This window comes from Callithrix jacchus, chromosome 1 (genome assembly GCF_049354715.1).
Source record: "Callithrix jacchus isolate 240 chromosome 1, calJac240_pri, whole genome shotgun sequence".
Lineage (NCBI taxonomy): Eukaryota > Metazoa > Chordata > Mammalia > Primates > Cebidae > Callithrix > Callithrix jacchus.
The window spans coordinates 219,200,024-219,227,967 of record NC_133502.1 but is presented as its reverse complement, the minus strand read 5'-3'; the positions used below and the strand labels follow the sequence as shown (position 1 = coordinate 219,227,967).

The window sequence follows — 27,944 nt, the reverse complement described above, 5'->3', positions numbered from 1 at the left end:
AGGGTCTGGGAATGACTCATATCCAGGAATTGCAAGAGGAACTTCAACCCCCCTGGACTGTGACCAAGCCCAGGCCCGAGACCCAGGGTTTTTCCACCACTGCCGCCCCTTCACCCTTGTGCTGCCCTCTGCTTTTGTCCTGGAGGGAAACTCCTTGTCAAAGGAGTCCAGGGTCTGTGAGGCCACACCACTCTGCTTGCCCAGCACAGTGACCTCGCCTGCCTGGCTGGCCATGTGGCCGGTGCCGCCCCAGGATCTCCTCACTTGGTTTCTTGACAGCTTTGTCCCCTTCGTCCCCAGTGGCCTTCTGAGTTTCCAAGGGTGTTGTCACTCCCCTCCTCACCTCACAGTAAGCCCCTTAACGTCTTGGTGGGGGTGTCCTGCAGGACATCTCCCAGGACAGTTAGGTGACAGCAGGGCAGGCAGAGCACAGTACATCCTTGTCTCCATCAGGCTTTGGATGCCTTTTCCCCAATAAGCCAAGGAGTTTCTAGTATGTTACCTTCATTCCCCCGGGGTTGCACGAGCCTTGGTTTTAAGAACCAGAGCACAAGCAGACCCTCCCAAACAGCGCACCAGCCCCTCCAGTCCAGGACCCACGGTGATTTTCTCAGTTCCACAGGATTTACGATCATCTTCTTCCAACATCCATTCCTCTGGACTTGGCTGAATGAGATTTGCAAAATGATGCAGTTAGTTTGGTGTCTGTCATCTCTTCCTGGGTTTAAGTTACCCCTGCCCCGCCCTGAAAGACTGGACTATGACCTACTCATGAGTTCACCCATATTCCTTGCATTCCTTGAGCTCTTGGAACTGTGCAATGATGGCCGCTTCTCCACCCATCCTGGCCAGACCTGCCACAGGCTCTGCACTGTGGAAGTCTTAGCTGCAACAGACACCAGTTCTGGAGGCTGCTCTCTGCAGCCACTTCAGGGTGTAGATCTGCTTTAGAAGAGCTTCCTTCTGAGCTCTGCTTGGTTCCCTGAAAGCACTGGGAAAAAACGTGATCAGGGCAGAACTTCTTTCTGAGAAGAAATTAGCATTCCTGGGCTGGGCAAGGTGGCTCAAGCCTGTAGCCCCAGCACCTTGGGAGGCTGAGCTGGGCAGATGACTTGAGCCCAGGAGTTCAAGACCAACCTGGGCAACATGGCGAAACCCATCTCTACTAAAAATACAAAAAATTAACTGGGCATGGTGGCCCGAACCTGTGCAGTCCCAGCTATCTGGGAGGCTGATGTTGGATCGCCTGGGGCCAGGAAGTCGAGGCTGCAGTGAGCTGAGATTGTGCCATTGCACTCCAGCCTGGGCAACACGGCAAGACACTGTCTCAACAAAATGAAAGCCGGGCACAGTGGCTCACACCTTAATCCCAGCACTTTGGGAGGCCGAGGCAGGTGAATTGCTTGAGGACAGGAGCTCTTACTTCAGAACTTTACCCATGAAATAAATACGAATTCACCTGCCAAAAAAAAAAAAAATCTATTAGATACAAACAGTGGTTTTTATCTTAATAGAAAAATTGAGGCCGGGCACGGTGGCTCACGCCTGTAATCCCAGCACTTTGGGAGGCCGAGGTGGGTGGATCACGAGGTCAAGAGATCAAGACCATCCTGGTCAACATGGTGAAACCCCATCTCTACTAAAAATAAAAAAAATTAGCTGGGCATGGTGGCGCGTGCCTGTAATCCCAGCTACTCGGGAGGCTGAGGCAGGAGAATTGCCTGAACCCAGGAGGCAGAGGTTGCGGTGAGCCGAGATCGCGCCATTGCACTCCGGCCTGGGTAACAAGAGAGAAACTCCATTTCAAAAAACAAAAAAGAAAAATTGGCTGGGTGCACTGGCTCATACCTATAATCCCAGCACTTTGGGAGGCCAAGGCGGGTGGATCACCTGTGGTCAGGAGTTCAAGACAAGCCTGGCTAACATGGTGAAACCCCATCTCTACTAAAAATACAAAAATTAGCCAGGCGTGGTGGCGAGTGCCTGTAATCCCAGCTACTTGGGAGGCTGAGGCAGGAGAATCACTTGAACCCGGGAGGCACAGGTTGTAGTGAGGTGAGATTGCACCACTACACTTCAGCCTGCGTGGCAGAGTGAGATTCTGTATCCAAAAATAAATAAATAAATACATAACAGCAGCTCTAAAGCAGGCAGAACCTAGGAACTCAACAGTTTGCAGGTCAACCTTAGAGCTCTTTTCCCTTAATGTACATGTGCACAAAGACATTATTTCTTCCACTTTACATAAACTCTGGCAAGTAGTGCTCAAAAGGGGGTTGTTCTCCTTGTTCTCTCCTCATTCTTAGATTGTTTTCCACTTTTTTTTTTTTTTTGAGCCACAGCCTCACTCTGTGACCCAGACTGGAGTGCAGTGGCACGAGCTCAGCTCAGTGTGACCTCTGCCTCCCGGGTTCAAGTGACTCTTCTGCCTCAGCCTCCTAAGCAGCTGAGACTACAGGCATGCATCACCATACCCAGCTAATTTTTGTTTGTTTGAATTTTTTGTTTTTGTTTTGTTTTGTTTTTGTAGAGACAGGGTTTCACCATGTTGTCCAAGCTGGCCTCAAACACCTGACCTCAAGTGTTCCACCCACCTCAGCCTCCCAAACTGCTGAGATTACAGGCATCAGCCACTGCACCCAGCCCCCACTTTTTTTCTTAAAACGAGGAACTAAGCTATGGCCTAGGGTTTTTGTGTGGTAAATCAATGTGTGCTGCTTACAGGCCGGACTCCACAGTGTGTCACCACTGAGTCGTTTCCACCTTCTTATGTGTCTCAGTTTCTCTCTTTAGAGGTCTACGACCTCTGAGAGGGCACAAAACACATGGTGATCAGACTTTATATGTGTTTCCTGGATGAGCCCTTTTTTTAAATAAATTTTTGTTGGTGATTTCCCTGTAGGACAATGCACGTCATGGGGGTCAACCTCCCAGACACTCCCATGCGGCCCCCAGTCACCCAGGGGCACCTTTCGGCTGGGAGGAGCAAAATGCCCTTTCTCTTCTGAGTTGAGAAAACTTGGTCTCTCATCTACTTATGAGAACAACAGTTCAGTTTCACACTCAAATGCACATAGACAAGCAAAATCAAGATTAATTTTGGGAGAAAAAGCAATAGAGAAGGCCCTTTAGGATGCATCTCCAAGCTAGAATTAAGATCATTAAACAACAGCTTCCTAGGAGAAAAAAAACAACCAGCCATGACTACTTCCTGTAAACTGTGCTCCGCCACTCCTAACTTTGTAGCTGTTGTACATAATCACACATGCCAAGGTCAAATCCTCTCACAGTGGCCAGGCACGATAGCTCACGCCTGTAATCTCAGCACTTTGGGAGGCCGAGGCGGGTGGATTACAAGGTCAAGAGATTGAGACCATCCTGGTCAACATGGTGAAACCCTGTCTCTACTAAAAATACAAAAAATTAGCTGGGCATGGTGGCGTGTGCCTGTAATCCTGGCTACTCAGGAGGCTGAAGCAGGAGAACTGCCTGAACCCAGGAGGCGGAGATTGCGGGGAGCCGAGATCGCTGCCATTGCACTCCAGCCTGGGTAACAAGAGTGAAACTCCAACTCAAAAAAAAAGAAAAAAAAATTCTCTCACAGTACAAGGTCATCTCTGGTACCCTCAAAGCCAAAAAGGTCGGGTCATGCAATACAGGAAAACAGAGCTTTAGACCTAAGAAGAATCTTAGGTCTATGACTCTTGAAACTCCACAAAGACAACAGAACACCCCAAAAGGGGTAAGTGGTGCTTTTGTTCTGAATTCTTTTTTTTTTTTTTTTTTTTTTTTGAGACGGAGTTTCAATCTTGTGAAACTCCAGGCTGGAGTGCAATGGCGCGATATCGGCTCACCACAGCCTCCACCTCCTGGGTTCAGGTAATTCTCCTGCCTCAGCCTCCTGAGTAGCTGGGACTACAGGCGCGCACCGCCGTGCCCAGCTAATTTTTTGTATTTTTAGTAGAGACAGGGTTTCACTTTGTTGATCAGGATGGTCTCGATCTCTTGACCTCGTGATCCACCCGCCTCAGCCTCCCAAAGTGCTGGGATTACAGGCGTTTGTTTCTTTAAAGCAGGAAACAAACACAGAAACCAAGGACATGGTGTTTTGTGTTTTTTTTAATTGTTTTGTTTTCTTTGATGTTGTTTTTGTTCTTTTTCCTCTTTTGCAGCTGCAAGGAATTTTACCCAAATTAGACAGGCTTTGTTACCCACAATTTGGAACTCTCACTCAGATTGACTGAGTCAGGTTGGGTTGGTCAAATCTGATGGGAGAAAGACCAGCACAACAGTAACAAAAACCCCAACAATATGATCACTGAGGGGTCTAATAGTAAGGAAAAATGAAGACCAGCTGACGGTTAAACATTAGCCAAGACAAAACCCCAATTCGGCTACTTATCTAGGGAAGGGTTTCAGGCTGAAGACGGCTCTCTACCGTCCTAGAAACAGGAAAATCCTCGAACTCATCTTCCCTGCTGGGAGCAAGATCAAACTCCCTAAAGGAGTCACTGCCTTTCATCATCATGGAAGCAGGGAATCTTGACTTTCTGTTGGAAGAAAAACGCCACAAAAAAGCGGGGGCGGGGGGAGAGTTGTACAGCATGTAAATTTTAGATCTTAACCAAATTTTTTAAGACCAGGGATTCTCTGGAGGGGGTGCTCCCAGACCTCAGCAAATTGTCCTGTTGGTTTGAGCCATAAAGTTAGCTCATGCTGATACCAAGCACTAATAGGAGATTTGTCAAAGAAAAGGGGAATCTCCACTCGGAATCCCTCTGTCGTTACCAAAATGTGAACCCCAAATATCTGAGACTGATCTCAGTTAATTTAGAAAGTTTATTTTGCCAAGGCTGGGGACATGTACCTGTGACACAGCCTCAGAGGTCCTGACGACATGTGCCCAAGGTGGTCAGAGCAGTTTCGTTTTATACCTTGTAGGGAGATACGAGAAATCAGTCAACGTGAGATGAACACTGGTTCTGTCCAGAAAGGCAGGACAACTCGAAGCAGGGAGGGGACTTCCAGGTCATAGACAGATAAGAGACACGTGGTTGCATTCTATCGAGTTTCTGATTAGCCTCTCCAAAGAAGGCAATCAGATATGCAACTATCTCAGTGAGCAGAGGGGTGTGACTTTGAATAGAATGGGAGGCAGGTTTGCCCTGCATAGTTCCCAGCTGGACTCTTCCCTTTAGCTTAGTGATTTTTGGAGCCCTGAGATTTATTTGCCTTTCACAAGGTCATGCCTGGGCACAAGAATGGAAGGCAGAGCTTGGGGGCCAGGCTCCTTGAGTGGTGGCCTGAAGGAGTCAAGGGAGCAGGATTCCGGGTTGGGAAAACAGCAAGCTCAGTGGCCAGAAGCTGGAGGAGGCCTCAGCCAGCTGGGGCAGAGGGCTAAAGGGTAGTACATCAGAGAGAAAAGTGACCCAGTGACACGTGTTACAGCACAGTCAGGCACACTTCATTCAGGACCATTGCCATAGGTATAGAGCCCACTGGAAAGGGACTGGACTCAACCCCAGATATAGCCTGGGTAAGCAGGAGTTTACAGCCAAGGAGCAGGGTGGGGGCAGGGGATGTGACTACTAAGGGAAAACATCAGGTGTGAAGAGGATTCTTCTGAGGACAGGACAGGGTGACCAACGCCACCTGGCAGGTGGTGGAGGGTGAGGAACCTGACCAGATAAGATGGAAACCGCCTTTGTAAAATTATGACTGAGGCAGTGAAGGAGATCTAACCTAACCAACTCCAGCTTGTAACCTTTAAGCTGTCCTTGTTCCTTCCAGGCATATGCTGAACTAACTTTGGGAAGTACTCAGGAGACTAGTCTGCCTTTACAAGACTAACAAATTAGCCACAAGATTAGAAATTATGGTGTAGGAGTCATGCAGCTGGAGGCTACAAGATTCTGACCCTCCTAAACTGCTCCTAAGAACAGTGCTTGAGACATTTTGCAGACCCTGCACTTGATGGATCAGCTGGCACCACCCAGATCCATAAACAGGCTCATCTGATCTTGTGGCCCCCACCCAGGAACTGACTCAGCATAGGAGGACAGCTTCAACTTCCCGTGATTTCATCTCCGACCCAACCAATCAGCACTCTCAATTGACTGGCTTCCCCCACTCACCACATTATCCTTAAAAACTCCGCTCCCTGAATGCTCAGGGAGACTGATTTGAGTAATAAAACTCTGGTCTCCCATACAGCTAGCTCTGCGTGATTACTCTTTCTCTATTGCAATTCCCCTGTCTTGATAAATCAGCTCTGTGCAGGCAGCGGGCAAAGGGAACCCACTGGGTGGTTACATAAAGGGTGATCAGGTATTGAGGGTGGCAGGTCCTTGCTAAAACTGGATTTTACCAGGAAGTGCACAGATGGGCTTCGGAGAAGGTTTAGGAGCCGCAGTCTGCTCAAGCAGAGGAGCTTTCGGTGCCACACAGCAGCCACCTCACATCTGCCAGTTTTTGTGGGCAGTAGATGCCTCTCTCAGATGCTCAAGACTGTGCACCCCTTTCTGGGAACCTCCTGCTTCCTCTCCCTTCCAGTGGGTTCCACAAGAACCTCCCATGTGGTACCTGCTACCCCCTTGTCCAGGCCATGTATCTGCTTGGCTGGGACCAGCAGAGCCCTTTTGGAGTTGGGACCAACCATAGAGCCTCAGGGTGGTTATCGAAGGGATGAGGATGGAGCAGGCCCACAGGGGTGAGGAAGGTGAAGGCTACACAGGGGGCCCAAGGTGGATCCCCTCGTCCGCAGCTCTCATGAACTGCTGCAGAATTCCTCCACTCATGCCACATGTTCTTGCTGAAGCAGCTCGACTCCCTACCTTCCCCATGCAGAGGCTTCTTCCATCCCTTGTCCAAGGTGCAGAAAGACAAGACCCATGCCCCTCATTTCAAGGCCCTCTCCTGACTGTGGGCGTTAATCCCAAATTAGCAATGCCCCAGGCTTCCAGGGCCACTTCCCGAACCCCAGCAGGCTGCCTTCAACTGGGGCTCCGTCGATGCCGAAAAAGAGCTCACATCTCCAAAAGGCAGGATGGCCTGCAGAGCTTGGCTTTGAACAAACATAGCTGGCAGCAAATGCCTCCCATCCTCCAGGCCGGGAGGTCAGGGCTGTGCTGAGGCAGCTGTCACGTGGGCACACACCTGAGCAGCCTCGAGAACCAGGGGGAAGGTGCCACCATTTGCATCACACTACAACCCTAAGCAGGCTCTTCTCTGGAAGAAGGGGCACATCCTGGGGTAGTTCCCAGCTTGCAGTTGAAAGAGAAGAAAGTGCTTTTGATTGTTTCTTTTTAAACTCCAATTCACAGCGCCGACCAGCTGTGATAGCTCCAATTACAGGTTCAAAGATTTCTGGGCCACCAAGCAGCTTTCTATTCTGGCTCCAGATGGAAGCGCCAGCAGCACACCCCCGCCCCCCAGCCCTGCCATGCACAGGCGCAGAAACCACACTGGAATGTGACATCCAGGGGCTCGCTGGCAGAGACTGGCCCCTCCTGCTCCCCACTAGGTCAGCGGCAGCCTCAGGCCCATCCTCTTCCCACCCCATCTCTGGGAGTCCTTGCCCTTCAAACTTTGCTCCCACATGGCCTCTTGTCTTAGAGCTTCCATGTATCCTCAGATAAATGCCACACACAGCTGGGCCTCAGTGGAAGTCGAGTCCTGAACCCTCACCCCAGTCCCCAGAGGCCCTTCCAGAGCCCTGTCCACCTTCCCACTGGCTCCAGGGTCAGTGACCAGGGAAGTACTCCCCATCAGGAGACCAGGTCCTGCTCTTTCTGAGGTCACGTGTCCCTGAGGGGCAACCTGAGCTTGTGGGGAAACCCAAGGTCAAGGAGCTGCCCTGGGGAACCACCCTAGGAGGACCCACTCTGAGGGAGATGTCCTGGGAACCACCCTAGTGTCAGAGGTGTTCCAACCAGAGCGACTCCATTTTGAGTGCGGGCTAAGAAAATGAGGCTGAGACTCAGGAAGTCAGGCATTCCTAGCCTCTAGATATTTATGGCTCAGGGAACAAATCAATCATGTTTCCTAAACAGACCCAGACTTCAGAACAAAGGCATTCCTAATTTTGCTCTGAGGATAATATCATCGATTCTTGCAAAATATAGTAATTATGAAAAGTAATCCTTTATCACAAACCCTTGTAGCAGAGCACATCTCCCCACATTTACAAGCATTGTACCTAGGGCGGTCCCGTTCCTCCTGTTACTTTTGGGAACGTCCTACCCTGTCTATCAGCAGCTGTCCTTTCACCATTTTACTTTCCTTTTTTTGTTGAGACGGAGTTTTGCTCTTGTTGCCCAAGCTGGAGTGCAATGGCATGATCTCTGCTCTCACTACAACCTCCACCTCCCGGGTTCAAGTGATTCTCCTGCCTTAGTCTCCACAGTAGCTGGGATTACAGGCATGTGCCACTATGCCCGACTAATTTTATATTTTTAGTAGAGATGGGGTTTTTCCAAGTTAGGCTGGTCTCAAACTCCCGACCTCAGGTGACCCACCCACCTCAACTTCCCAAAGTGCTGGGATTACAGGTGTGAACCACGGCACCTGACCCACTTTACTTTCTTAATAAACTTGCTTTCACTTTGCACTGCAGACTTGCCCTGAATTCATTCTTGCGCTGCAAGATCCAAGAACCCTTTCTTGGGGTCTGCATTGGGACCCCTTTTCTGTAACACTAGGGGGAACCACCCTGAGGGAGATGTCCTGGGGAGAACTGTGCAGGGCAGGGACTATGGAGAGGGGATGCCCTGGCAGGGCCCAGTTACTACACTAACCTCGGGGCCCACAGCCACACAGAATAAAATACCACTGAAGCCCCTTCTGGGGTTCGCTCTCACACTGATGAGAAAAGAGGTAGCTCAGAGCAGAATCTGAACTATTTGGGGTGTGCAGCTGAGAGAGATGACTATGGGGCCTCAGTCATCCCATACTTCTGCAAACACGGCTGGGGACAATTGTTTCAGGACACTTTGTTCCAGACCAGCTGCATCACCCATTATCTCCATGTTCTTGGAATTTGTGACACAAAGAACAATGTAGGCCGAGTGCAGTAGCTCATGCCTATAATCCCAGCTACTGAGGAGGCTGAGGCACAAGAATCGCTTGAGGTGGAGGGTACAGTGAACACTCCAGCCTGGGCAACAGAATGAGACTCTGTCTCAGAAAAAAAAAAACAAAACAACAATGTATAGACAATGTTACCCATTTTTGTCTTTCGTTTGTTTTGAGACAGAGTCTCACTCTGTCGCCAGGTGCCAGGCTGGAGTGCAGTGGCGCGGTCTTTGCTCACTGCAACCTCTGCCTCCTGGGTTCAAACAATTCTCCTGCCTCAGCCTCCTGAGTAACTGGGACTACAGGGGTGTGCTACCATGCCCAGCTAATTTTTTGTATTTTTTACTAGAGACGGGGTTTCACCATGTTGGCCAGGATGGTCTCAATCTCTTGACCTTGTTATCCACCCGCCTCGGCCTCCCAAATTGCTGGGATTACAGCTGTGAGCCACTGTGCCTGGCCTGTTTTTGTTTTTGAGACAGAGTCTCGCTCTGTCGTCCAGGCTGGAGTGCAATGGCACAATCTCGGCGCACGGCAACCTCCATCTCCCAGGTTCAAGCAATCCTCCTGCCTCAGCCTCCCAAGTAGCTGAGATTACCAGATACAAGCCACCAGGCCCGGCTAATTTTTGTATTCTTAGTAGAGACAGGGTTTTGCCATGTTGGCCAGGCTGGTCTTGAACTCCTGACCTCAAGTGATCAGCCCGCCTCAGCCTCCCAAACTGCTGGGATTACAGGCATGAGCCACTGCACCTAGCCACCTCTTTTCCTTTGAAAAACTACTGTAACTGTTGCCAATCGTGATGTATATTCAGAGCAACTTGAATCTCTGCTCCCAGGTTGCAATCCTCAAGCTTGGCCCAAATAAACTCTCTACTTATGTTAATTTTGCCTCAGCAACATTTCTTTTAGGTCAACATTCAGATGTGCGTTTGGCATTCCCATTTGACAAACAAACTGGAGACTGCAGAGGCCGAAAGAAAACTTCCCCTCTGCTCTCTAAAGATTCACAGAAAATCAACTGACAAAAGCCAGATTAATAAGACAAGAGGCATACAGGTTTATTCACACACACAGTGAGAACCAGAGTGATGACCCCAACCTCCCAATGGGATTCAGAAGCTTATATACCATCTTGAGGTTACAGAAAGAACGGGGACTCAAAGCATGGCCATAAACAGGTTATGGTGGAAAATCAGGTTACAGCAGCAAGACCAGTTACAGGAGGGAGAGGATGGGGGCCTGGCTAGCAAAGGTGGCCTTGTTCTATAGATGAAACCTCACAGGTAGCAGCCCTCAGAGACAATAGACGGTGAACGTTCCCTTCAGACCTTTAAAGGTGTCAGACTGTTACTCTTCTGCATCAGGCAAGGGAGGGCCTCAGAGAAGGCCTAGCCTCATCAGTAGATTCTCTCCACAGATACAAATCTCCCCCACAAAAGACAGCTTTTCTAGCTACTCTATTTCCAGTCCTTCTGAGTAACTGTCTTGAGCCATGTCAAGGAAATACTTTTTTGTTTGAGGCAGGGTCTCACTCTGTTGCCCAGGCTGGAGTGCAGTGGTACAATCTCAGCTCACTGCAACCTCTGCCTCCTGGGTTGAAGCGATTCTCCTGCCTCAGCCTCCTGTGTAGCTGGGAATACAAGTGTGCACCATCATGACTGGCTAATTTTTGTATTTTTGGTATAGACAGGGTCTCATCATGTTGACCAGGATGGTCTTGAACTCCTGGCCTCAGGTGATCTGCCCACCACAGCCTCCCAGAGTGCTGGGATTACGGGTGTGACGCCTGGTCATGGAAATACATTTTGGGGCAAAATATTTTGGTTTTCTTCAGTCCCCACTTTGAGACTTTACTTTCAGAAAGTTTCCCATAGGAAAAGGAAAGTTGATAGCTTTGAAGAGATTTGAGTTAGAGATTGTTAGATGAGAGATAGGCAAAGGTGGGGAAAAACGAATCGAGATAAACAGAAAAGGACAAATTTAAATGTCATCCTGGTAGGGCACTGTGGCTCACAGCTGTAATCTCAGCACTTTGGGAGGCTGAAGCAGGAGGATCACTTGAGCCCTGGTGTTCAGACCAGCCTGGTCAACACAAGGAGACCCTATTGCTACAAAAAATAAAAAAATTAGCCAGGCATGGTATGTGCCTGTGGTTCCAGCTACTTGGGAGGCTGATGCAGAAGGATGACCTGGGCCCGGGAAGTCAACGCTGCAGAGAGCTGTGATCGTGCCACTTCCTGGGTAACTGAGTGAGACCCTGTCTCTCTAAAAAAACATAGGTGTATCATGCTGTATTTTCTTGAATCAGTCTCTTAGTCCTGAGACTAGATCAGCTCAGTTAAACAGCTGTGTCCCATTCCAAGCTGTGGCACTACAGACGGGCTGGGGCTTTGTATATAATTCACACAAACAGATCTTTAACAAGAGACAATTCTATGGAAACAGAAGGAAAAAAAAAAAAGGCGAATATCTGGAATCATCCGTAGAGTAGCTTTTACAGCCTGCCTCAATCCAAAGCATCTGGAGCATTTCAGATTGCAATGGCAATTTGACAGATTTTCCTGGATCATAGCTCTAACGGGGTGTTCAAGTGAACTTTCTAAGTAGTCCATATATCAACAGGAACAAAGGCTGTTTATATATAAGTTCCTGTGATGATTTCTCCTTAAGTTTTTAAGTCCTCTAGATTCAGCTGCAGGGCTTCAAGAAAAGCTGTTTTAATTTCCAATGGTTTTAAATCAGAAAAATGGGAGAAAAATTTGACAGTATTAGTTTAGAGACCTGGAGCTAGGAAAGAAAGCAGGATTCAGTCCAAACTATAGGCAAATGATAACAACTCACAAACAACAATCAGTTCAGAATCCAATCACAGGTGTACTATAGTTTTCTTCTAAAACACAATTTTTCTCCCTAAGTCCCCCTTTTCCACAAGATAAATTATAGTCAGACCAAAAGATTTGCAAAATAAGTTTTAGTCTTATTATAATTGGCTTGATTATTTGCATAAAGTACAGTGAGAATAGTGACTGGCCATACAGGATCTTTTAAAGTTGGCTTTGCCAGAACTTTTTCATAAGGAATCTGAGTTTATTATGGCGCTGTTCACAATAGCAAAGACTTGGAACCAACCCAAATGCCCATCAATGATAGACTGGATAAAGAAAATGTGGCACATATACACCATGGAATACTATGCACCCATAAAAAGGATGAGTTCATTTCCTTTGCAGGGGCATGGATGAAACCGGAAACCACCATCATTCTCAGCAAACTGATACAAGAAGAGAAAAACCAAACACCGCATGTTCTCACTCACAAGTGGGTGTTGAACAATGAGAACACATGGACACAGGGAGGGGAACATCACACACTGGGGACTGAGGAGCGGGGTGCTAGGGGAGGAATAGCAGGGGGTGGGGGTATTGGGGAGGGATAGCATTAGGAGAAATACCTAATATAGATGATGGGGAAATGGATGCAGCAAACCACCACCATGGCACGTGTATACCTATGTAACAAACCTGCATGATCTGCACATGTATCCCAGAACTTAAAATATAATAAATAAAATGTTTTTAAAAAAGGAATCTCAGACTCTTTTTTTTTTTTTTTTTAGAGACAGAGTCTCGCTCTGTTGCTCAGGCTGGAGTGCAGTGGCTCACTACAATCTCCACCTCCTAGGTTCAAGAGATTCTCCTGCCTCAGCCTCCTGAGTAGCTGGGATTACAGGTGCCTGCTACTGCGCCCAGCTAATTTTTGTATTTTTTTAGTAGAGATGGGGTTTCACCATGTTGGCCAGGCTGGTCTTGAACCCCTGACCTCTGGTGATCCACCCACTTTGGCCTCCCAAAGTGCTGGGATTACAGGCATGGGCCACCACACCTGGCCTTTTAAAAAATTTTTTTAAAATATAGATGGGGTCTCACTATGTTGCCCAGGCTGGTCTTAAACTCCCATGCTCAAGCAATCCTCCAATCTCAGCCTCCCAAAGTGCTAGTATTACAGGCATGAGCCCCCACACCCAGCCAGAAAACAGATGCTTTTTGAACTTATGAAAATAACTATATTGCCACAAAACAGAAAAACTCACAAATAGTTCCTGAATTTGGAGAAATCAGGTAAAAAGAAAGGTAAATGTTTCCATTTTGCTCACAAAAGTTTAATTTACCCAATTGCTATAAGCTATAACAGCTTAAGAGAAAAAATGTTTTCTTGACTCTGGAAAACAAACCATAAAAAGAATCAACAGGCCAGGTGCAGTGGCTCACACCTGGAATCCCAACACTTTGGGAGGCCAAGACGGGCAGATCACAAGGTCAGGAGTTCCAGACCAGCCTGGTCAACAGAGCAAAATGCTGTATCTACTAAAAATACAAAAATTAGCCAGGTGTGGTGGTGCACACCAGTAATCTCAGCTACTCGGGAGGCTAAGGCAGGAGAATCACTTAAACCCAGGAGGTGGAGGTTGCAGTCAGCCCAGACCACATTACTGCACTCCAGCCTGGGCGACAGAGTGAGACTTCATCTCAAAAGAAGGAAAAAAAAATCAACAATGCTTCAAACAAAGTCATAAAAAAATTTATTTCAGGCCAGGCACAGTGGCTCATGCCTGTAATCCCAACACTCTGGGAGTCCAAGGTAAGAGGATCACCTAAGGTCAGGAGTTGAAGACCAGCCTGGCCAACATGGCAAAACCCTATCTCTACTAAAAATACAGAAATTAGTCAGGCATGGTGGCACACACACCTGTAATCCCAGCTACTTGGGAAACTGAGGCAGGAGAATTGCTCCAACCCAGGGGGCAGAGGTTGCAGTGAGCCAAAGATAGCACCACTGCACTCCAGCCTGGGCAACAGAGTGAGACTCCATCTCAAATATTAATTATGATAATTTTAGTGCTGTGTCAGTTCAGTCCATGTGATTAACTCTTGTTCTGCTTCATGCTAGGTTGTCAGTCGTCATGAACCCATCAGTGTTTGTGTGTGTTTTTATTAGAGTCCTGGAAAGTTTTTTTTACCTAGTCCAGTGGTATGATCTCCAAAGTTACCAGAAACCTGTATTCAAAAGTACTTGTCAGGGTACTTCACATGACTTTCCTCGAGGGAGAAGCAAGTCTTGAACTGTAGTTAATTACGAGCTGCTTTTTAAAAAGAATCAAAGTAAAACAATACTTGACTGTGGGAGACAGATGACTTGGAATAATGATAGTTAAAGATGAAATTGACAAGGAAATTTGTTTTTTTGTGTGACATACAACAATTTAACATAATACTTATGACTTATAGCAAGATACAGCAGAATTTTAGGAATTTAATAACATTTTGGAACACATTAATAACACCTTTATTCAAATAGAACTCAAAGAAAGTTGCCGAGTACGTTGGTTCACGCCTGTAATCCCAGCACTTCGGGAGGCCGAGGCAGGCAGAGCACCTGAGGTCAGGAGTTCCAGGCCAGCCTGACCAACATGGAGAAATACCGTCTCTACTAAAAATGCAAAAAATAAGCTGGGCACGGTGGCGCATACCTGTAATCCCAGCTACCCAGGAGGCTGAGGCAGGAGAATCACTTGAACCCGGGAGGCGGAGGTTGCAGTAAGCAGAGATGATGCCATTGTACTCCAACCTGGAAAGTTAAACATTATTTCTTATTTGACCATGCTTTCTGTATAATGTTTACATACCAAATAAAACGAATATGCATGCCTATAATCCCAGCTACTCAGGAGGCAGAGGGAGGAGCATTGCTTGAACCCAGGAGGTGGAGGTTGTGGTGAGCCAAGATCACGCCATTGCACTCCAGCCCAGGGAACAAGAGCAAAACTCTGTCTTTAAAAAAAAAATTCCTTTCAAATATCTTATGATATTTTAGCTGAGACAAACAGCTGATATCCATGGCTTTTGAGCTTTTTTTTTTTTTTTTAACCAAAGGTACTCTCCCAACTGACTCACCAAAACCAATAGGCCTTAACCAAAGTTATAGACTTAACAAGGACACACAGGCATCTTCAAAGAGGCACAAAGCAGTCCTTACAACACCCAGAACCACCCCAAAAACAGTTAAAAGGAAGGAAATCAAAGCTGTCCATGGAAGGGGAAAGGAGTACCCCAGAAAGTCAAAAGTCAGCCAGGTGCAGTGGCTCATGCCTGTAATCCCAACACTTTGGGAGGTTAAGGCAGGCAGATCATGAGGTCAGGAGTTTGAGACCAGCCTGTTCAACATGGTGAAATCCGTCTCTACTAAAAACACAAACACACACACAAAAATTATCCGGGCATAGTTGCGCATGCCTGTAATCCAAGCTACTCTGGAGGCTGAGGCAGAATTGCTTAAATCCAGGAGACAGAGGTTGCAGTGAGCCAAGATCATGCCACTGCACTCCAGCCTGGCAACAGAACAAGACTCCATCTTGGGGAAAAAAAAAAAGTAAGTCAAAAGTCACACAAATATCACCAAAAGGGACTGGTTCCTCTATTGGGAATTGAACTCAGGCCATGGTAATGAAACTACAGAATTTTAAGTAGTTTCCAGGATGGAGCAGTCTTCATTGTGAATCCTGCAAAGATCCAAAGCAAGCGGTTTGAGCATATAAAGGGTTTTAACTTGTTGTAAGTCAGATTTTTGCTCTTTAATTTTGTGAAGAGGGTTTCTAAGGCTAGCCACGACACCATTATGTGTCTTTCCTTCAATTTTCCCACAAATACAAATAAGGCATTTGTTTAGAATAACAGACCTCTAAAATCTTTTTATTTTTTTTTAATTTAGGGATCTTTCTAATTTAAAGGATTCATCTTTTGGCTACTGACAATCAGAATTTCCAATGATGTATTTATTCCAGTAGCAACTCAATGCAATAAGCCTCTTCGTGGAAAGCCCAAAAGGCAATTTCCCAGATTTAGAGAGGACACAAAAGAGGCAGATCCAATGATGCCCCCAAAATTCACTCCCAGGAAAAGGCAAAGATAGCAAAAGACCCTTGTTGCCAGAGACAGTTAAGGATGGTGTTTATACATACAGTGCCTCCAGTAACCCACAGATTTGTAGGGGGCTGCCAGTCACAGACTCATTAACCTGTGACACAGGGTAGGCCCTGCTGGGATTGGACTTTCTGAGGACTGACCAGGCAACAAGGATTAAGACAACAAAAGCCCTTTATGGATGGGACTGAGGAGAGTGAAAATCACCTGGTGACCATTTAACAGGCCCCAGACACAAAAACTCCTTATCTGAGGAATTTAGGAGTGAGCAAAGACCACCTGGCAGCCATTAAACAGGACATCAGAGGCAAAACTCCTTATCCGGGGAAAATTAGAAGTGTCTAGACTTCCCTGTTATCTAAAGCAGGCATCTGGTTCTGGATTTCTTTTCCCCCCAAAAATTTTTAAATAACTAGAATTTCTATACATCTCTGGAATGCCATGCCGAAACTCATTGTGCAACCATTGCTGACATTAAGGCAGCAAAATTACTACAAATGTCATCGTTTATCATGACCTACACGGCTAATATGGTCCAAATTACTGTTATGCCCCCTCTTTAAGGTCTATAAATACCCCTAAGTAAAAATCCACCCAGCATGCTCAGTCCTCTTGATGAGGCACCCCACTGCACTCTTCTGTAGTGCTCTTGCTAAACTTTGTTCCCTCCCCCAGACGGAGTTTCACTCTTGTTGCCCAGGCTGGAGTGCAATGGCACAATCTCAGCTCACTGCAACCTTCGCCTCCCAGGTTCAAGCGATTCTCCTGCCTCAGCCTCCCAAGTAGCTGGGATTACAGTCTCCCACCACCATGCCCAGCTAATTTTTTTTTTTTTGTATTTTTAGTAGAGAGGGGGTTTCATCATGTTGGCCAAGCTTGTCTTGAACTCCTGACCTCAGGTGATCCACCCACCTCAGACTCCCAAACTGCTGGGATTACAGGTGTGAGCCACTGTGCCTAGCAAACTTTTTTTTTTTTTCCGAGACAGAGTCTTGCTCTGTCTCAGTTCACTGCACCCTCCAACTCCTTGAACTCCCTATCTCGGGTGATCTGCCCGCCTTGGCCTCCAAAGTGCTTGGATTACAGGCGTAAGCCACCACGCCCGGCCAGCACCCTCCAACTCCTAAGTTCAAGCAATTCTCCTGCCGCCTGAGTAGCTGGGATCCCAGGCACGTGCCACCACACCTGGCTAATTTTTGTATTTCAGTAGAGATAGGGTTTCTCCACGTTGGCTAAGCTGATCTCAAACTCCTGACCTCAGGTGATTCACCCACCTTGGCCTCCCAAAGTGGGAGCTGCAAGAGCCAAAATGCCCAGCCAAACTTTCCTTTTTCAAACCTATACTGTTGTCAGTAAACTCTTTGTACCAACCCGAAAGTTGACCACTTCCCAATGCTGAGGCTCTGACACCTCACCTGGCAGGGACTTCTTAAGACAAACAGAGCTTGACACATTCAGAACAAAAACTGTGCTGCTTAAAATCTTACCTGTCTTGGGTTCCCAACCATTTTCAGACTGACCACAGGATGTGATCTGCCAATCACTGCCTCTGAATGGCAGAGACCGAGAGAGTGTTCCTGAGGGAGGAGGCAGGACTCGACTCCAGAGGTGGGGCTTGGACAGTTGACCAGGTTGAGGACTAAAATAGGGTTGGGGCAAAAGCAGGTTTCAATCAGATATGCCCACCACTGTGCCACGTCAGCTTACCATTGCCATGGTAACACCCAGGAGTTACCACCCCTTTCCATGGCAATGACCCCATGATTACTACTCCTTCCCTAGAAATTTCTGCATAAACCATCCTTTAATCTTCGTGCAATCAAAAGTGGGTATAAATGTGACCGCACAACTGCTCTCCGCCTACGGGGTGGCCCTGCTCTGCAGGAGCAGTCACAGAGCTGTAACACCACCTATTCGATAGAGCTGCTTTCTTCTAACTCTGGCTTGTCTTTGAATTCTTTCCTGCGCAAAGCCAAGAACCCTCCCGGACTAAGCTCCACTTTGGGGTTTGCCTGCCCTGCATCACCCCCACTTGGTCACAACTCAAGCTTTCAAGGAGGGAGAATCTTAACCAGTTTTCATTTCAGGGACCCACAGCAAAGTTTGTCTAACTAGACGCATCTGATCAGAGCTGCAAAACTGACTAGCCTGCAGGGCCGGCTCGAACCCTGGGCTTGAGGGGTTTTAGGCCTGTGTTCTACCCTATGGACACCCCTCTTTATGACAGAATAACACAGAAAGACAAGGATGAAGGATAACCATTTCTGGGAAAAAAAGCGATCAAACAATATGAATACATTTGTCTCATTAAGACTTTGAAGAGGAGCTGGACACGGTGGCTCATGCCTGTAATCCCAGCACTTCAGGAGGCCAAGGCGGGCAGGTGACCTGAGGTCTGGAGTTTGAGACCAGCCTGACCAACATGGAGAAACCCTGTCTCTACTAAAAATACAAAAAATGAGTCCAATGTGGTGGTATATGCCTTTAATCCCAGCTACTTGGGAGGCTGAGGCAGGAAACCTGAACCTGGGAGGTGGAGGTTGCAGTGAGCCAAGATCATGCCATTACACTCCAACCTGGGCAACAAGAATGAAAGCCCATCTCAAAAAAAAAAAAAAGACTTAGAAGAGGAAAACAAGATAAACAGTGATTTTTACCATTGGTTTGACAAGATTCCACAGAGAGGCCAGGAGCCTAGCTGCTAAAACTTTCTTACCCTTCTGTCAGCTTGTCAGATCCTGGGTTCCCTTGACGGAGGCTCCCAGTAGAGTGACTTTAGTTATCCTACTGACTACACCAAAATTGTAGGAGCCTAGAGAAAACCGTGTGCACGTGGAGAGTTCACAGAAAATCAACTGACAAAAGCCAGATTAATAAGACAAGAGGCATACAGGTTTATTCACACACACAGTGAGAACCAGAGTGATGACCCCAACCTCCCAATGGGATTCAGAAGCTTATATACCATCTTGAGGTTACAGAAAGAACGGGGACTCAAAGCATGGCCATAAACAGGTTATGGTGGAAAATCAGGTTACAGCAGCAAGACCAGTTACAGGAGGGAGAGGACGGGGGCCTGGCTAGCAAAGGTGGCCTTGCTCTATAGATGAAACCTCACAGGTAGCAGCCCTCAGAGACAATAGACGGTGAACGTTCCCTTCAGACCTTTAAAGGTGTCAGACTCTCTTACTCTTCTGCATCAGGCAAGGGAGGGCCTCAGAGAAGGCCTAGCCTCATCAGTAGATTCTCTCCACAGATGCAAATCTCCCCCACAAAAGACAGCTTTTTAGCTATTCTATTTCCAGTCCTTCTGAGTAACTGTCTTCAGCCATGTCAAGGAGATATATTTTAAGGTGACATATTTTGGTTTCCTTCAAGATCAAAAAGGTTAAGTCCAAGGCTGTCCAATGAGGGAGCGAGGGCCCAATCATGTTGCCTTCAGAGGAGTTTTTCCCCAGCAGCGTAACCCTGAGACAGGCCAGACTGGACCCCAGACACACATTCCACACCACAGCATGCCTCAACCACCACACACACACACCACACACACACCCTACCTTAAACACTAGACACACACACAGCCACTGCAAACACACGCATGCCACACCTCTAATACTACACACACACCCCTCAAATACCACCTAAATATACCTCTCAAACACCACATACACCCCACACACACCTCAACCACCACACACACACCTCAAACATTATATACCCCTCAAACGCCACACACCTCAAAAGCCAACACACACCCCTCGAACCCCGCACACACCCCTCGAACCCCGCACACACCCCTCGAACCCCGCACACACCCCTCGAACGCCACACCCCCTTCGAACGCCACACACCCCTCGAACGCCACCCCCCCTCCAACGCCACACGCCCCCCTCCAACGCCACACCACCCCTCCAACGCCACACCCCCCTCCAACGCCACGCACCCCCCTCCAACGCCACGCACCCCCCTCCAACGCCACACGCCCCCCTCCAACGCCACACGCCCCTCCAACGCCACACACCCCTCCAACGCCACACGCCCCTCCAACGCCACACGCCCCTCCAACGCCACACACCCCTCCAACGCCACACGCCCCTCCAACGCCACGCACCCCCCTCCAACGCCACGCACCCCCCTCCAACGCCACACGCCCCTCCAACGCCACACGCCCCCCTCCAACGCCACACCCCCCTCCAACGCCACACCCCCCTCCAACGCCACACACCCCCCTCCAACGCCACACGCCCCCCTCCAACGCCACACACACCCCTCGAACGACACGCCCCCCTCCAACGCCACACACACCCCTCCAACGCCACACACCCCCCTCCAACGCCACACGCCCCCCTCCAACGCCACACACACCCCTCGAACGACAGACACCCCCCTCGAACGACACGCCCCCCTCCAACGCCACACACACCCCTCCAATGCCACACACACCCCTCCAACGCCACACACCCCCCTCCAACGCCACACGCCCCCCTCCAACGCCACACACACCCCTCGAACGACACGCCCCCCTCCAACGCCACACACACCCCTCCAATGCCACACACACCCCTCGAACGACAGACACCCCCCTCGAACGACACGCCCCCCTCCAACGCCACACGCACCCCTCCAACGCCACACACAAGCCCCCGCACCCACACCGCAGCTCACACGCACAGACACACCTACGAGGAGAAAGGGCTCTTGCAAGTCCTTGGGCCCGCACGGTTTTCCTTGCGCTTTGCTCATTCACCGGGTGGCCATTTCTGTCCGCGCTCAGGTCTCTCAAAGGGGGCCCCGAGTCTCCCAGGAGCGCAGGTCTGGGGCGCGCCGCTCCTCCTCTGGAGAAGATCCGGACCGAGACGCCACCGGACAACGCGCAGCGCCGAGCCCCGCGCAGCCCGGGACGCCTAGGCCGGAGCCGACCGCGCAGAAGCGCCCGGAACCCGTCGCAGCCCCCGGCAAAACCACCTCACAGCGCAAACCGCGGGCTCGGAGTGAGCATGCGCGGCCACGCCCCTCACCCCGGGCCGCGCCCCGCCCCGCCTCGCGAGAACCGCGGGTCACGGGGCGGGGCCGAGACGAAAGCGCCCGCAGCCCGGGCCCCGCCCCTCCTGGGCCCCGAGCCGCGCCAGCCCCTGCCCCGACTCCACTGCTCAGCGTCGGGTGACTTATGCCCCGACCCTGAGCCCGGACCGCTAGCGGAAGACGATCGAATCTCCGCTCGAGAATCTGGAGGCGTCCCGGTCCTGGAGGAGGGTCTTGGGCAGTTACATCCCAGCCCAGGGTCTCCTGCCCCTGTCCGGCCCCGGTCCTCCGGAACTTGAGGAAGCGGCCGTCAGGGTCGGGGAGTATTGGGGTCTGGGACCCCAGGGGAGGGCGGTGTCTGGGTCTGGGGTCTCGGAAAGAGCTTGCTGGAGCCAAGGGGCCTTTCCTCTCTTGGGACAGACCCCTCGGGACAGGTCCCGTGTCCATGGGGGCACCGCGGACCCTCCTCCTGGTCCTGGCTGCTGGGCTGGCCGCTGCTCGCCCACCCAACATCGTGCTGATCTTTGCTGACGACCTCGGCTATGGGGATTTGGGCTGCTATGGGCACCCCAGCTCTACCACCCCCAACCTGGACCAGCTGGCAGCAGGGGGGCTGCGGTTCACAGACTTCTACGTGCCTGTGTCTCTGTGCACACCCTCTCGGTAAGGAAGGGGCGCCTTCCTCGCCCTCCATCTGGTTTCTCCCAGATGTGCAATGGATTGCAGGAGGGAGGGAAAAACCTCTCTCTCTCTCTCTCCTCTCTCTCCCTCTCTCTTTCTCTCTCTCTCTCTCTCTGGCCACATTTCTGTCTGACTTGTCCTGCAGGGCCGCCCTCCTGACCGGCCGGCTTCCGGTTCGGATGGGCATGTACCCTGGAGTCCTGGTGCCCAGCTCCCGGGGGGGCCTGCCCCTGGAGGAGGTGACCCTGGCCGAGATCCTGGCTGCCCAAGGTTACCTCACAGGAATGGCTGGCAAGTGGCACCTTGGGGTGGGGCCTGAGGGGGCTTTCCTGCCCCCACATCAGGGCTTCCATCGATTTCTAGGCATTCCATACTCCCACGACCAGGTAGGAACCCCCAGGACCCTCAGCTACCCACCCACCTCCCAAAGTCCCCAGCCCTTGATGCTCCCTCGGCCCCATCTGCCAGCCCAGCCCTCACTGGAGCTGCCCCCCTCAGGGCCCCTGCCAGAACCTGACCTGCTTCCCCCCGGATACACCCTGTGATGGCGGCTGTGACCAGGGCCTGGTCCCCATCCCACTGTTGGCCAACCTGTCAGTGGAGGCACAGCCCCCCTGGCTGCCTGGACTAGAGGCCCGCTACATCGCATTCGCCCGTGACCTCATGGCTGACGCCCAGCGCCAGAATCGCCCCTTCTTCCTGTACTATGCCTCTCACGTAAGTGATCTTGGCCCCACCTTCCGGCTGCCCATGACCCCTATCCAGTGCTAACTCCAGTCTTTGCCCCCAGCACACCCACTACCCTCAGTTCAGTGGGCAGAGCTTTGCAGAGCGTTCAGGCCGAGGGCCATTTGGGGACTCCCTGATGGAGCTGGATGCAGCTGTGGGGGCCCTGATGACAGCCATAGGGGACCTGGGACTGCTTGAAGAGACGCTGGTCATCTTCACGGCAGACAACGGGTATGCCAGCAGGGTGGCGGAGTGCTCCCACCTGTCTCAGGCCAGGACCCCAAGTGCCTTGCAGTTCAAGAACATAGTGGTTAAGGTGGTGTCAGGAGATGCTGGCCACATTGCTGGGACCTACGGTGCGTCAGGAGACACAAGTACACAAAGAACTGGTTTTGGTAGGCCTGGGAGGCCCCAGGCTCATGCTGGGCACTTCTGGGCAAGTTTTGTGACTTAGAGATGTGGGGCCACTGGTCACCTTTGGTGGCTCAGAGGCTGTGGCTCCATGGCTCATGATCTCCTCCTGTGTCCAGACCTGAGACGATGCGCATGTCCCGAGGTGGCTGCTCTGGCCTCCTGAGGTGTGGAAAGGGGACGACCTACGAGGGGGGTGTCCGAGAGCCTGCCTTGGCCTTCTGGCCAGGTCACATCACTCCTGGTCAGTCCGCAGGCCTTCTCCTTTGGAACCCTGGCCCTACCATCCCAACCTTGATGGTGAACTGACTGACTGAACAGCCTCCTGCCCCCAGGCGTGACCCACGAGCTATCCAGCTCCTTGGACCTGCTGCCTACCCTGGCAGCCCTGGCTGGGGCCCCACTGCCCAATGTCACCTTGGATGGCTTTGACCTCAGCCCCCTGCTGCTGGGCACAGGCAAGGTAAGACCAGTGACCCCTGATCCCGGCTCCTCGGCCCCTGTCCTGGGGTGAGTGTGGGCAGTGCCTGAGAGTCCATGCCTCAGCGCTTCCTGCGTTGAGTGGCATCCAAGTGGTGGTACTTTTCAGGTTCTTGGGTGGGTGAGAAGTGGTCCACTTCCAGGGCCTCACACCAGGTCTTGCAGCTCTGGGTATATGTGATGCTCAGGGCCTGTCCCACTATGTGACCCCTGACTCTGTCCCCAGAGCCCTCGGCAGTCTCTCTTCTTCTACCCGTCCTACCCAGACGAGGTCCGTGGGGTTTTTGCTGTGCGGAGTGGAAAATACAAAGCTCACTTCTTCACCCAGGGTAACTCCCTCCCCATGGATCCCTTCCCCTGACCTGCAGACCCCTCCCAGGAGCCCCAGATCCCTGGCCTCTTCTCACGTTCTTGCCTGTGCTCAGAATTGGCCCCCTCCCCAGGCTCTGCCCACAGTGAGACCACTCCAGACCCTGCCTGCCATGCCTCCAGCTCTCTGACAGCTCATGAGCCCCCGCTGCTCTACGACCTGTCCGAGGACCCTGGTGAAAACTACAACCTGCTGGGAGGTGTGGCTAAGGCCACCCCAGAGGTGCTGCAGGCCATGAAGCAGCTTCAGCTGCTCAAGGCCCAGTTAGATGCTTCTGTGACCTTCGGCCCCAGCCAGGTGGCCCGGGGTGAGGACCCCAACCTGCAAATCTGCTGCCAGCCCAGCTGTACCCCTCACCCAGCCTGCTGCCACTGCCCAGATCCCCATGCCTAAGGGCCCCTGGGCCTGCCTGAGCATGTGATGGCTCATGACTGTGAGCCTGTGGGGGAGGTGCAGGTGTCTGGAGGTGTTTGTACCTGATAATGTAATAACAGCAGTTGAGACTTGCAGGTGTGACAATTCATTTAATCCTGTGGTAATACTGTGATGTCGGTGCTGTTCCCCTCTGGCACAAATGAGGAAACTGAGGTCCAGAGAGGTTCAGTACTTGTCCAGGTCCAGCTAGATCACCCAGCCACAAAGAAGTTGGGCTGGGATTTGAACCCTGGTGTCGTGGCTCTAGAAGCTTCCCTGGCACTTGGGCAATCTACGTGGGTCATTGCATACATACACATGTCAGCCATGAAAACATGGCACATCTGTTCATGGGAGGAGCACCACGTGCCTGTAAGTGCCAGGAACAAGGTGGGGAGGGTGTGAGGGTGCAGTGGCCAGAAGACTCAGAAGATGCAAAGTGCCTAAGAGGGAGACAGGATTTTCCCCAAGAAGAAGAGTTCTTAGAGGCACATACACTAGACCTCCTTGGTTCTTATCAGAAACCTGTCTGAAGCCAGGTGATGAGTTGTACATTCCAGGTGGGGATAAGGGGCCCAGAGCCCCTAGGAAGGCACAGCAGCAGCCCCGAGACAGCCCTGCTGGGCCCCCCACCCTCCTAGGGCTCTGCCTTTCACCTGTGCTCACCTTCTGTCTCCTGCCTTCACCTTCTGACCCACAACAAATGATTCTCCACCCAGCAGATAAAGTGATCTCTTACAAACATCTGTTGGCCGGATGTGGTGTCTCATGCTTGTAATCCCAGCACTCTGGGAGGCTGAGGCGGGTGGATCACCTGATGTCAGGAGTTTAAGACCAGCCTGACCAACATGGAGAAACCCTGTCTTTACTAAATATACAAAATTAGCTGGGTATGGTGGTGCATGCCTGTAATCCCAGCTATTCAGGAGACTGAGGCAGAGAATCACTTGAATCCAGGAGGCAGAGGTTGTGGTGAGCCAAGTTCGCACCACTGCACTCAAGCCTGGACAAGAGTGAAACTCGGTCTCAAAAAAAAAACACCATCTGTTAGGCTGGATGTGGTGACTCACTCCTGTAATCCCAGGGCTTTGTGGGGCTGAGGTGAAAGGATTGCCTGAGACCAAGAATTCAGACCAGCCTGGGCAACGTAGTGAGAACCCAGCTCTAAAATAATTTTTTTGTTTTTTGAGACGGAGTCTCACTCTGTCACCCAAGCTGGAGTACAATGGTGTGATGTTGGCTCACTGCAACCTCTGCCTCCTGGATTCCAGCAATTGTCTTGCCTCAGCCTCCTGCGTAGCTGGGACTACAGGTGTGTGCCACCACACCCACCTAATTTTTTTTTTTATTTAGTAGATACAGGATTTTACCATGTTGGCCAGGCTGGTCTCAAACTCCTGACCTCAGGAGATCCATCTACCTCAGCTTCCCAAAGTGCTGGGATTAAGTCATGAGCCACCATACCCAGCCAACAATATCTGTTTAATTAGCCAGGCATGGTGGCAGTTGTCCTAGAAATTTGGGAGGCTGAGAGGGGAGGATCACTTGAGCCCAGTAGGTCGAGGCTATGGTGAGCTGTAATCGTACCATTTTACTCCAGCCTTGGAGACAGAGTGAGACCCGGCCTGTAAATAAGTAAATAAAACATGAGGTTGGGTTTGAGCATCTATTCCTGCTCAAAATTCCACAGGCTTTTCATACTCAAAATCCAAACTCCTTACAGTGATCCAGTTTGCCCTTGAGGCCTCCACCCCTGCCCCTGTCCCCCCGACTCTTAGCAGGCCGGCCTGGCTGTTCCTTCCAACAGCAATGCTCTGCCTCCATTGTTGGCCTCCTCTGCAGGGAGGGACTGAGTACTTGCCTGTGTCTGCATGGCATGACACATTGACACCAGGCCCATGTGTGTGCCCAGATGGCCAGTCACACAGCAGGTGCTCCCTCAGTGTTGGCCAACTGAGAGGAGCACCATCCAGTGTTCAGACACCTCCCCGTGGCAAACGCCATTCATTGCCCACCAAACGGCCACCTCCTTCCTTATGGGCGCCCACATTTTTCAGTGCTGGGCAAAGGCCCCTTGATCTTGAAGTTGTAGCCTCTTTATGTCCCAGGAGGGCAGTGACCAGACTGAGCCAGTCAATCCAGTGATTGGTTCAGGAGTAGCCTGTGACCAGGAGTCCTGGTAGTGAAAGACTGGGGCAGCCCTGGGGGTGAGGACCTTGCTGAAGCAGCCACAGGCCCTGACTGGACACTGGGCAGCATCTCCAGCTGCCTACCTGGAGAGCTCCAAGTGCAGGAAAATAAACCCTGCCTGTTGAAGCCACTGCTCGTGAGGGTTCTGTTTTTTGCAGCCAAAAGCCTTGCTGGAATGTGTGGCGGTCTCATCTGCCTGTGTGAGCCTGTGGTGTCAGACTGCGCTGGGGACCCTTCGTACAACTGTTCCATCACTTTTCATCTGGCTTGAGGGCTGCATTGACCACACCCAAAATCTGCTGTCTTGGAGTCACCCCCATAGAGTGGTGGTTTCCTTGGGGTGCCCAGCAGCCCCTGATGCTGGCTTAAGGAGGGTCCTCATGTACTTGTGGTCCGAGTGGTGGCATTGACCCCAGAAGCCGCTATGATTCACAGTGAGGGCAGAGAGGAACTGAACTGGGTTCATGATCCCATTATCACATGGAAAGACCAAACTCCCTAGCAAGAACTAAATGAATACTGGCACCCAAGCACAGTCGTCAGGGACCCCCTCCAGCTCTGCTGCTCCACTTCCTCTCACTTGGGTAGTGTGCACCGCGCATAACTGGGTTAATCCAGTCACCAGCACCCTGCAGTGCTGGGGCGTGGCATTCTCTCACTTGGGTAGTGTGCACTGCGCATAACTGGGTTAATCCAGTCACCAGCACCCTGCAGTGCTGGGGCGTGGCATTCTATCACTTGGGTAGTGTGCACTGTGCATAACTGGGTTAATCCAGTCACCAGCACCCTGCAGTGCTGGGGCGTGGCATTCTCTCACTTGGGTAGTGTGCACTGTGCATAACTGGGCTAATCCAGTCACCAGCACCCTGCAGTGCTGGGGCGTGGCATTCTCTCACTTGGGTAGTGTGCACTGTGCATAACTGGGTTAATCCAGTCACCAGCACCCTGCAGTGCTGGGGCGTGGCATTCTCTCACTTGGGTAGTGTGCACTGTGCATAACTGGGTTAATCCAGTCACCAGCACCCTGCAGTGCTGGGGCGTGGCATTCTCTCACTTGGGTAGTGTGCACTGTGCATAACTGGGTTAATCCAGTCACCAGCACCCTGCAGTGCTGGGGCGTGGCATTCTCTCACTTGGGTAGTGTGCACTGTGCATAACTGGGTTAATCCAGTCACCAGCACCCTGCAGTGCTGGGGCGTGGCATTCTCTCACTTGGGTAGTGTGCACTGTGCATAACTGGGTTAATCCAGTCACCAGCACCCTGCAGTGCTGGGGCGTGGCATTCTCTCACTTGGGTAGTGTGCACTGTGCATAACTGGGTTAATCCAGTCACCAGCACCCTGCAGTGCTGGGGCGTGGCATTCTCTCACTTGGGTAGTGTGCACTGTGCATAACTGGGTTAATCCAGTCACCAGCACCCTGCAGTGCTGGGGCGTGGCATTCTCTCACTTGGGTAGTGTGCACTGTGCATAACTGGGTTAATCCAGTCACCAGCACCCTGCAATGCTGGGGCATGGCATTCTCAGAGGAGACCCGCCCCACACTCACCATGCTTACAGACTAGCAAAGGAGATCGGCTTAATCCCAGGATGTCAG

The 27,944-nt window shown here is 50.9% G+C and overlaps 1 protein-coding gene and 2 long non-coding RNA genes across 5 annotated transcripts in view; 2 read left to right on the top strand and 1 right to left on the bottom strand.

Annotated features, from left to right (window-relative positions):
• Positions 1 to 12,505, top strand: part of LOC118147801 (uncharacterized) — a 28,259-nt gene extending 15,754 nt beyond the window's left edge. The window contains exon 3 of one of the 2 annotated variants that reach the window (XR_013524589.1): positions 12,305 to 12,505. This is a non-coding gene — a long non-coding RNA (uncharacterized LOC118147801). Of the gene's footprint in view, positions 1 to 5,790; positions 6,209 to 12,304 lie in introns of those variants that run through there. The other variant, XR_004734394.3, reaches the window with a different exon arrangement.
• LOC144578570 (uncharacterized) lies at positions 488 to 4,969 on the bottom strand. Its single transcript, XR_013524585.1, has 3 exons — positions 4,868 to 4,969; positions 770 to 1,459; positions 488 to 666 (listed from the first exon to the last, which is right to left on the bottom strand). It is a non-coding gene; the product is annotated as an uncharacterized LOC144578570 (long non-coding RNA).
• An 8,635-nt stretch (positions 12,506 to 21,140) lies between the features above and the next one.
• On the top strand, positions 21,141 to 24,253 carry ARSA (arylsulfatase A). 2 transcript variants are annotated; one of them, XM_035274861.3, is made up of 9 exons: positions 21,141 to 21,388; positions 21,494 to 21,736; positions 21,900 to 22,140; positions 22,253 to 22,471; positions 22,545 to 22,714; positions 23,014 to 23,138; positions 23,230 to 23,357; positions 23,601 to 23,703; positions 23,818 to 24,253. In XM_035274861.3, exons 2-9 carry the CDS (start codon positions 21,519 to 21,521, stop codon positions 24,135 to 24,137), a joined length of 1,524 nt encoding a protein of 507 aa, XP_035130752.1. In that variant the 5' UTR covers positions 21,141 to 21,388; positions 21,494 to 21,518; the 3' UTR covers positions 24,138 to 24,253. The 2 variants fall into 2 exon arrangements, with proteins under 2 accessions (XP_035130752.1, XP_035130744.1); XM_035274853.3 differs by having other exon boundaries at positions 23,800 to 24,253.
• The last annotated feature ends 3,691 nt before the right edge of the window (positions 24,254 to 27,944 follow it).

What these genes read in the sequence shown, in the direction of transcription:
- ARSA (XM_035274853.3), top strand. Translation starts at nt 21,519, where the DNA reads ATGGGGGCACCGCGGACCCTCCTCCTGGTCCTGGCTGCTGGGCTGGCC. An exon ending in TCTCTGTGCACACCCTCTCG is followed by an intron (nt 21,737 to 21,899) that starts GTAAGGAAGGGG and finishes CTTGTCCTGCAG; the next exon opens with GGCCGCCCTCCTGACCGGCC. An exon ending in ATCTTCACGGCAGACAACGG is followed by an intron (nt 22,715 to 23,013) that starts GTATGCCAGCAG and finishes TCCTGTGTCCAG; the next exon opens with ACCTGAGACGATGCGCATGT.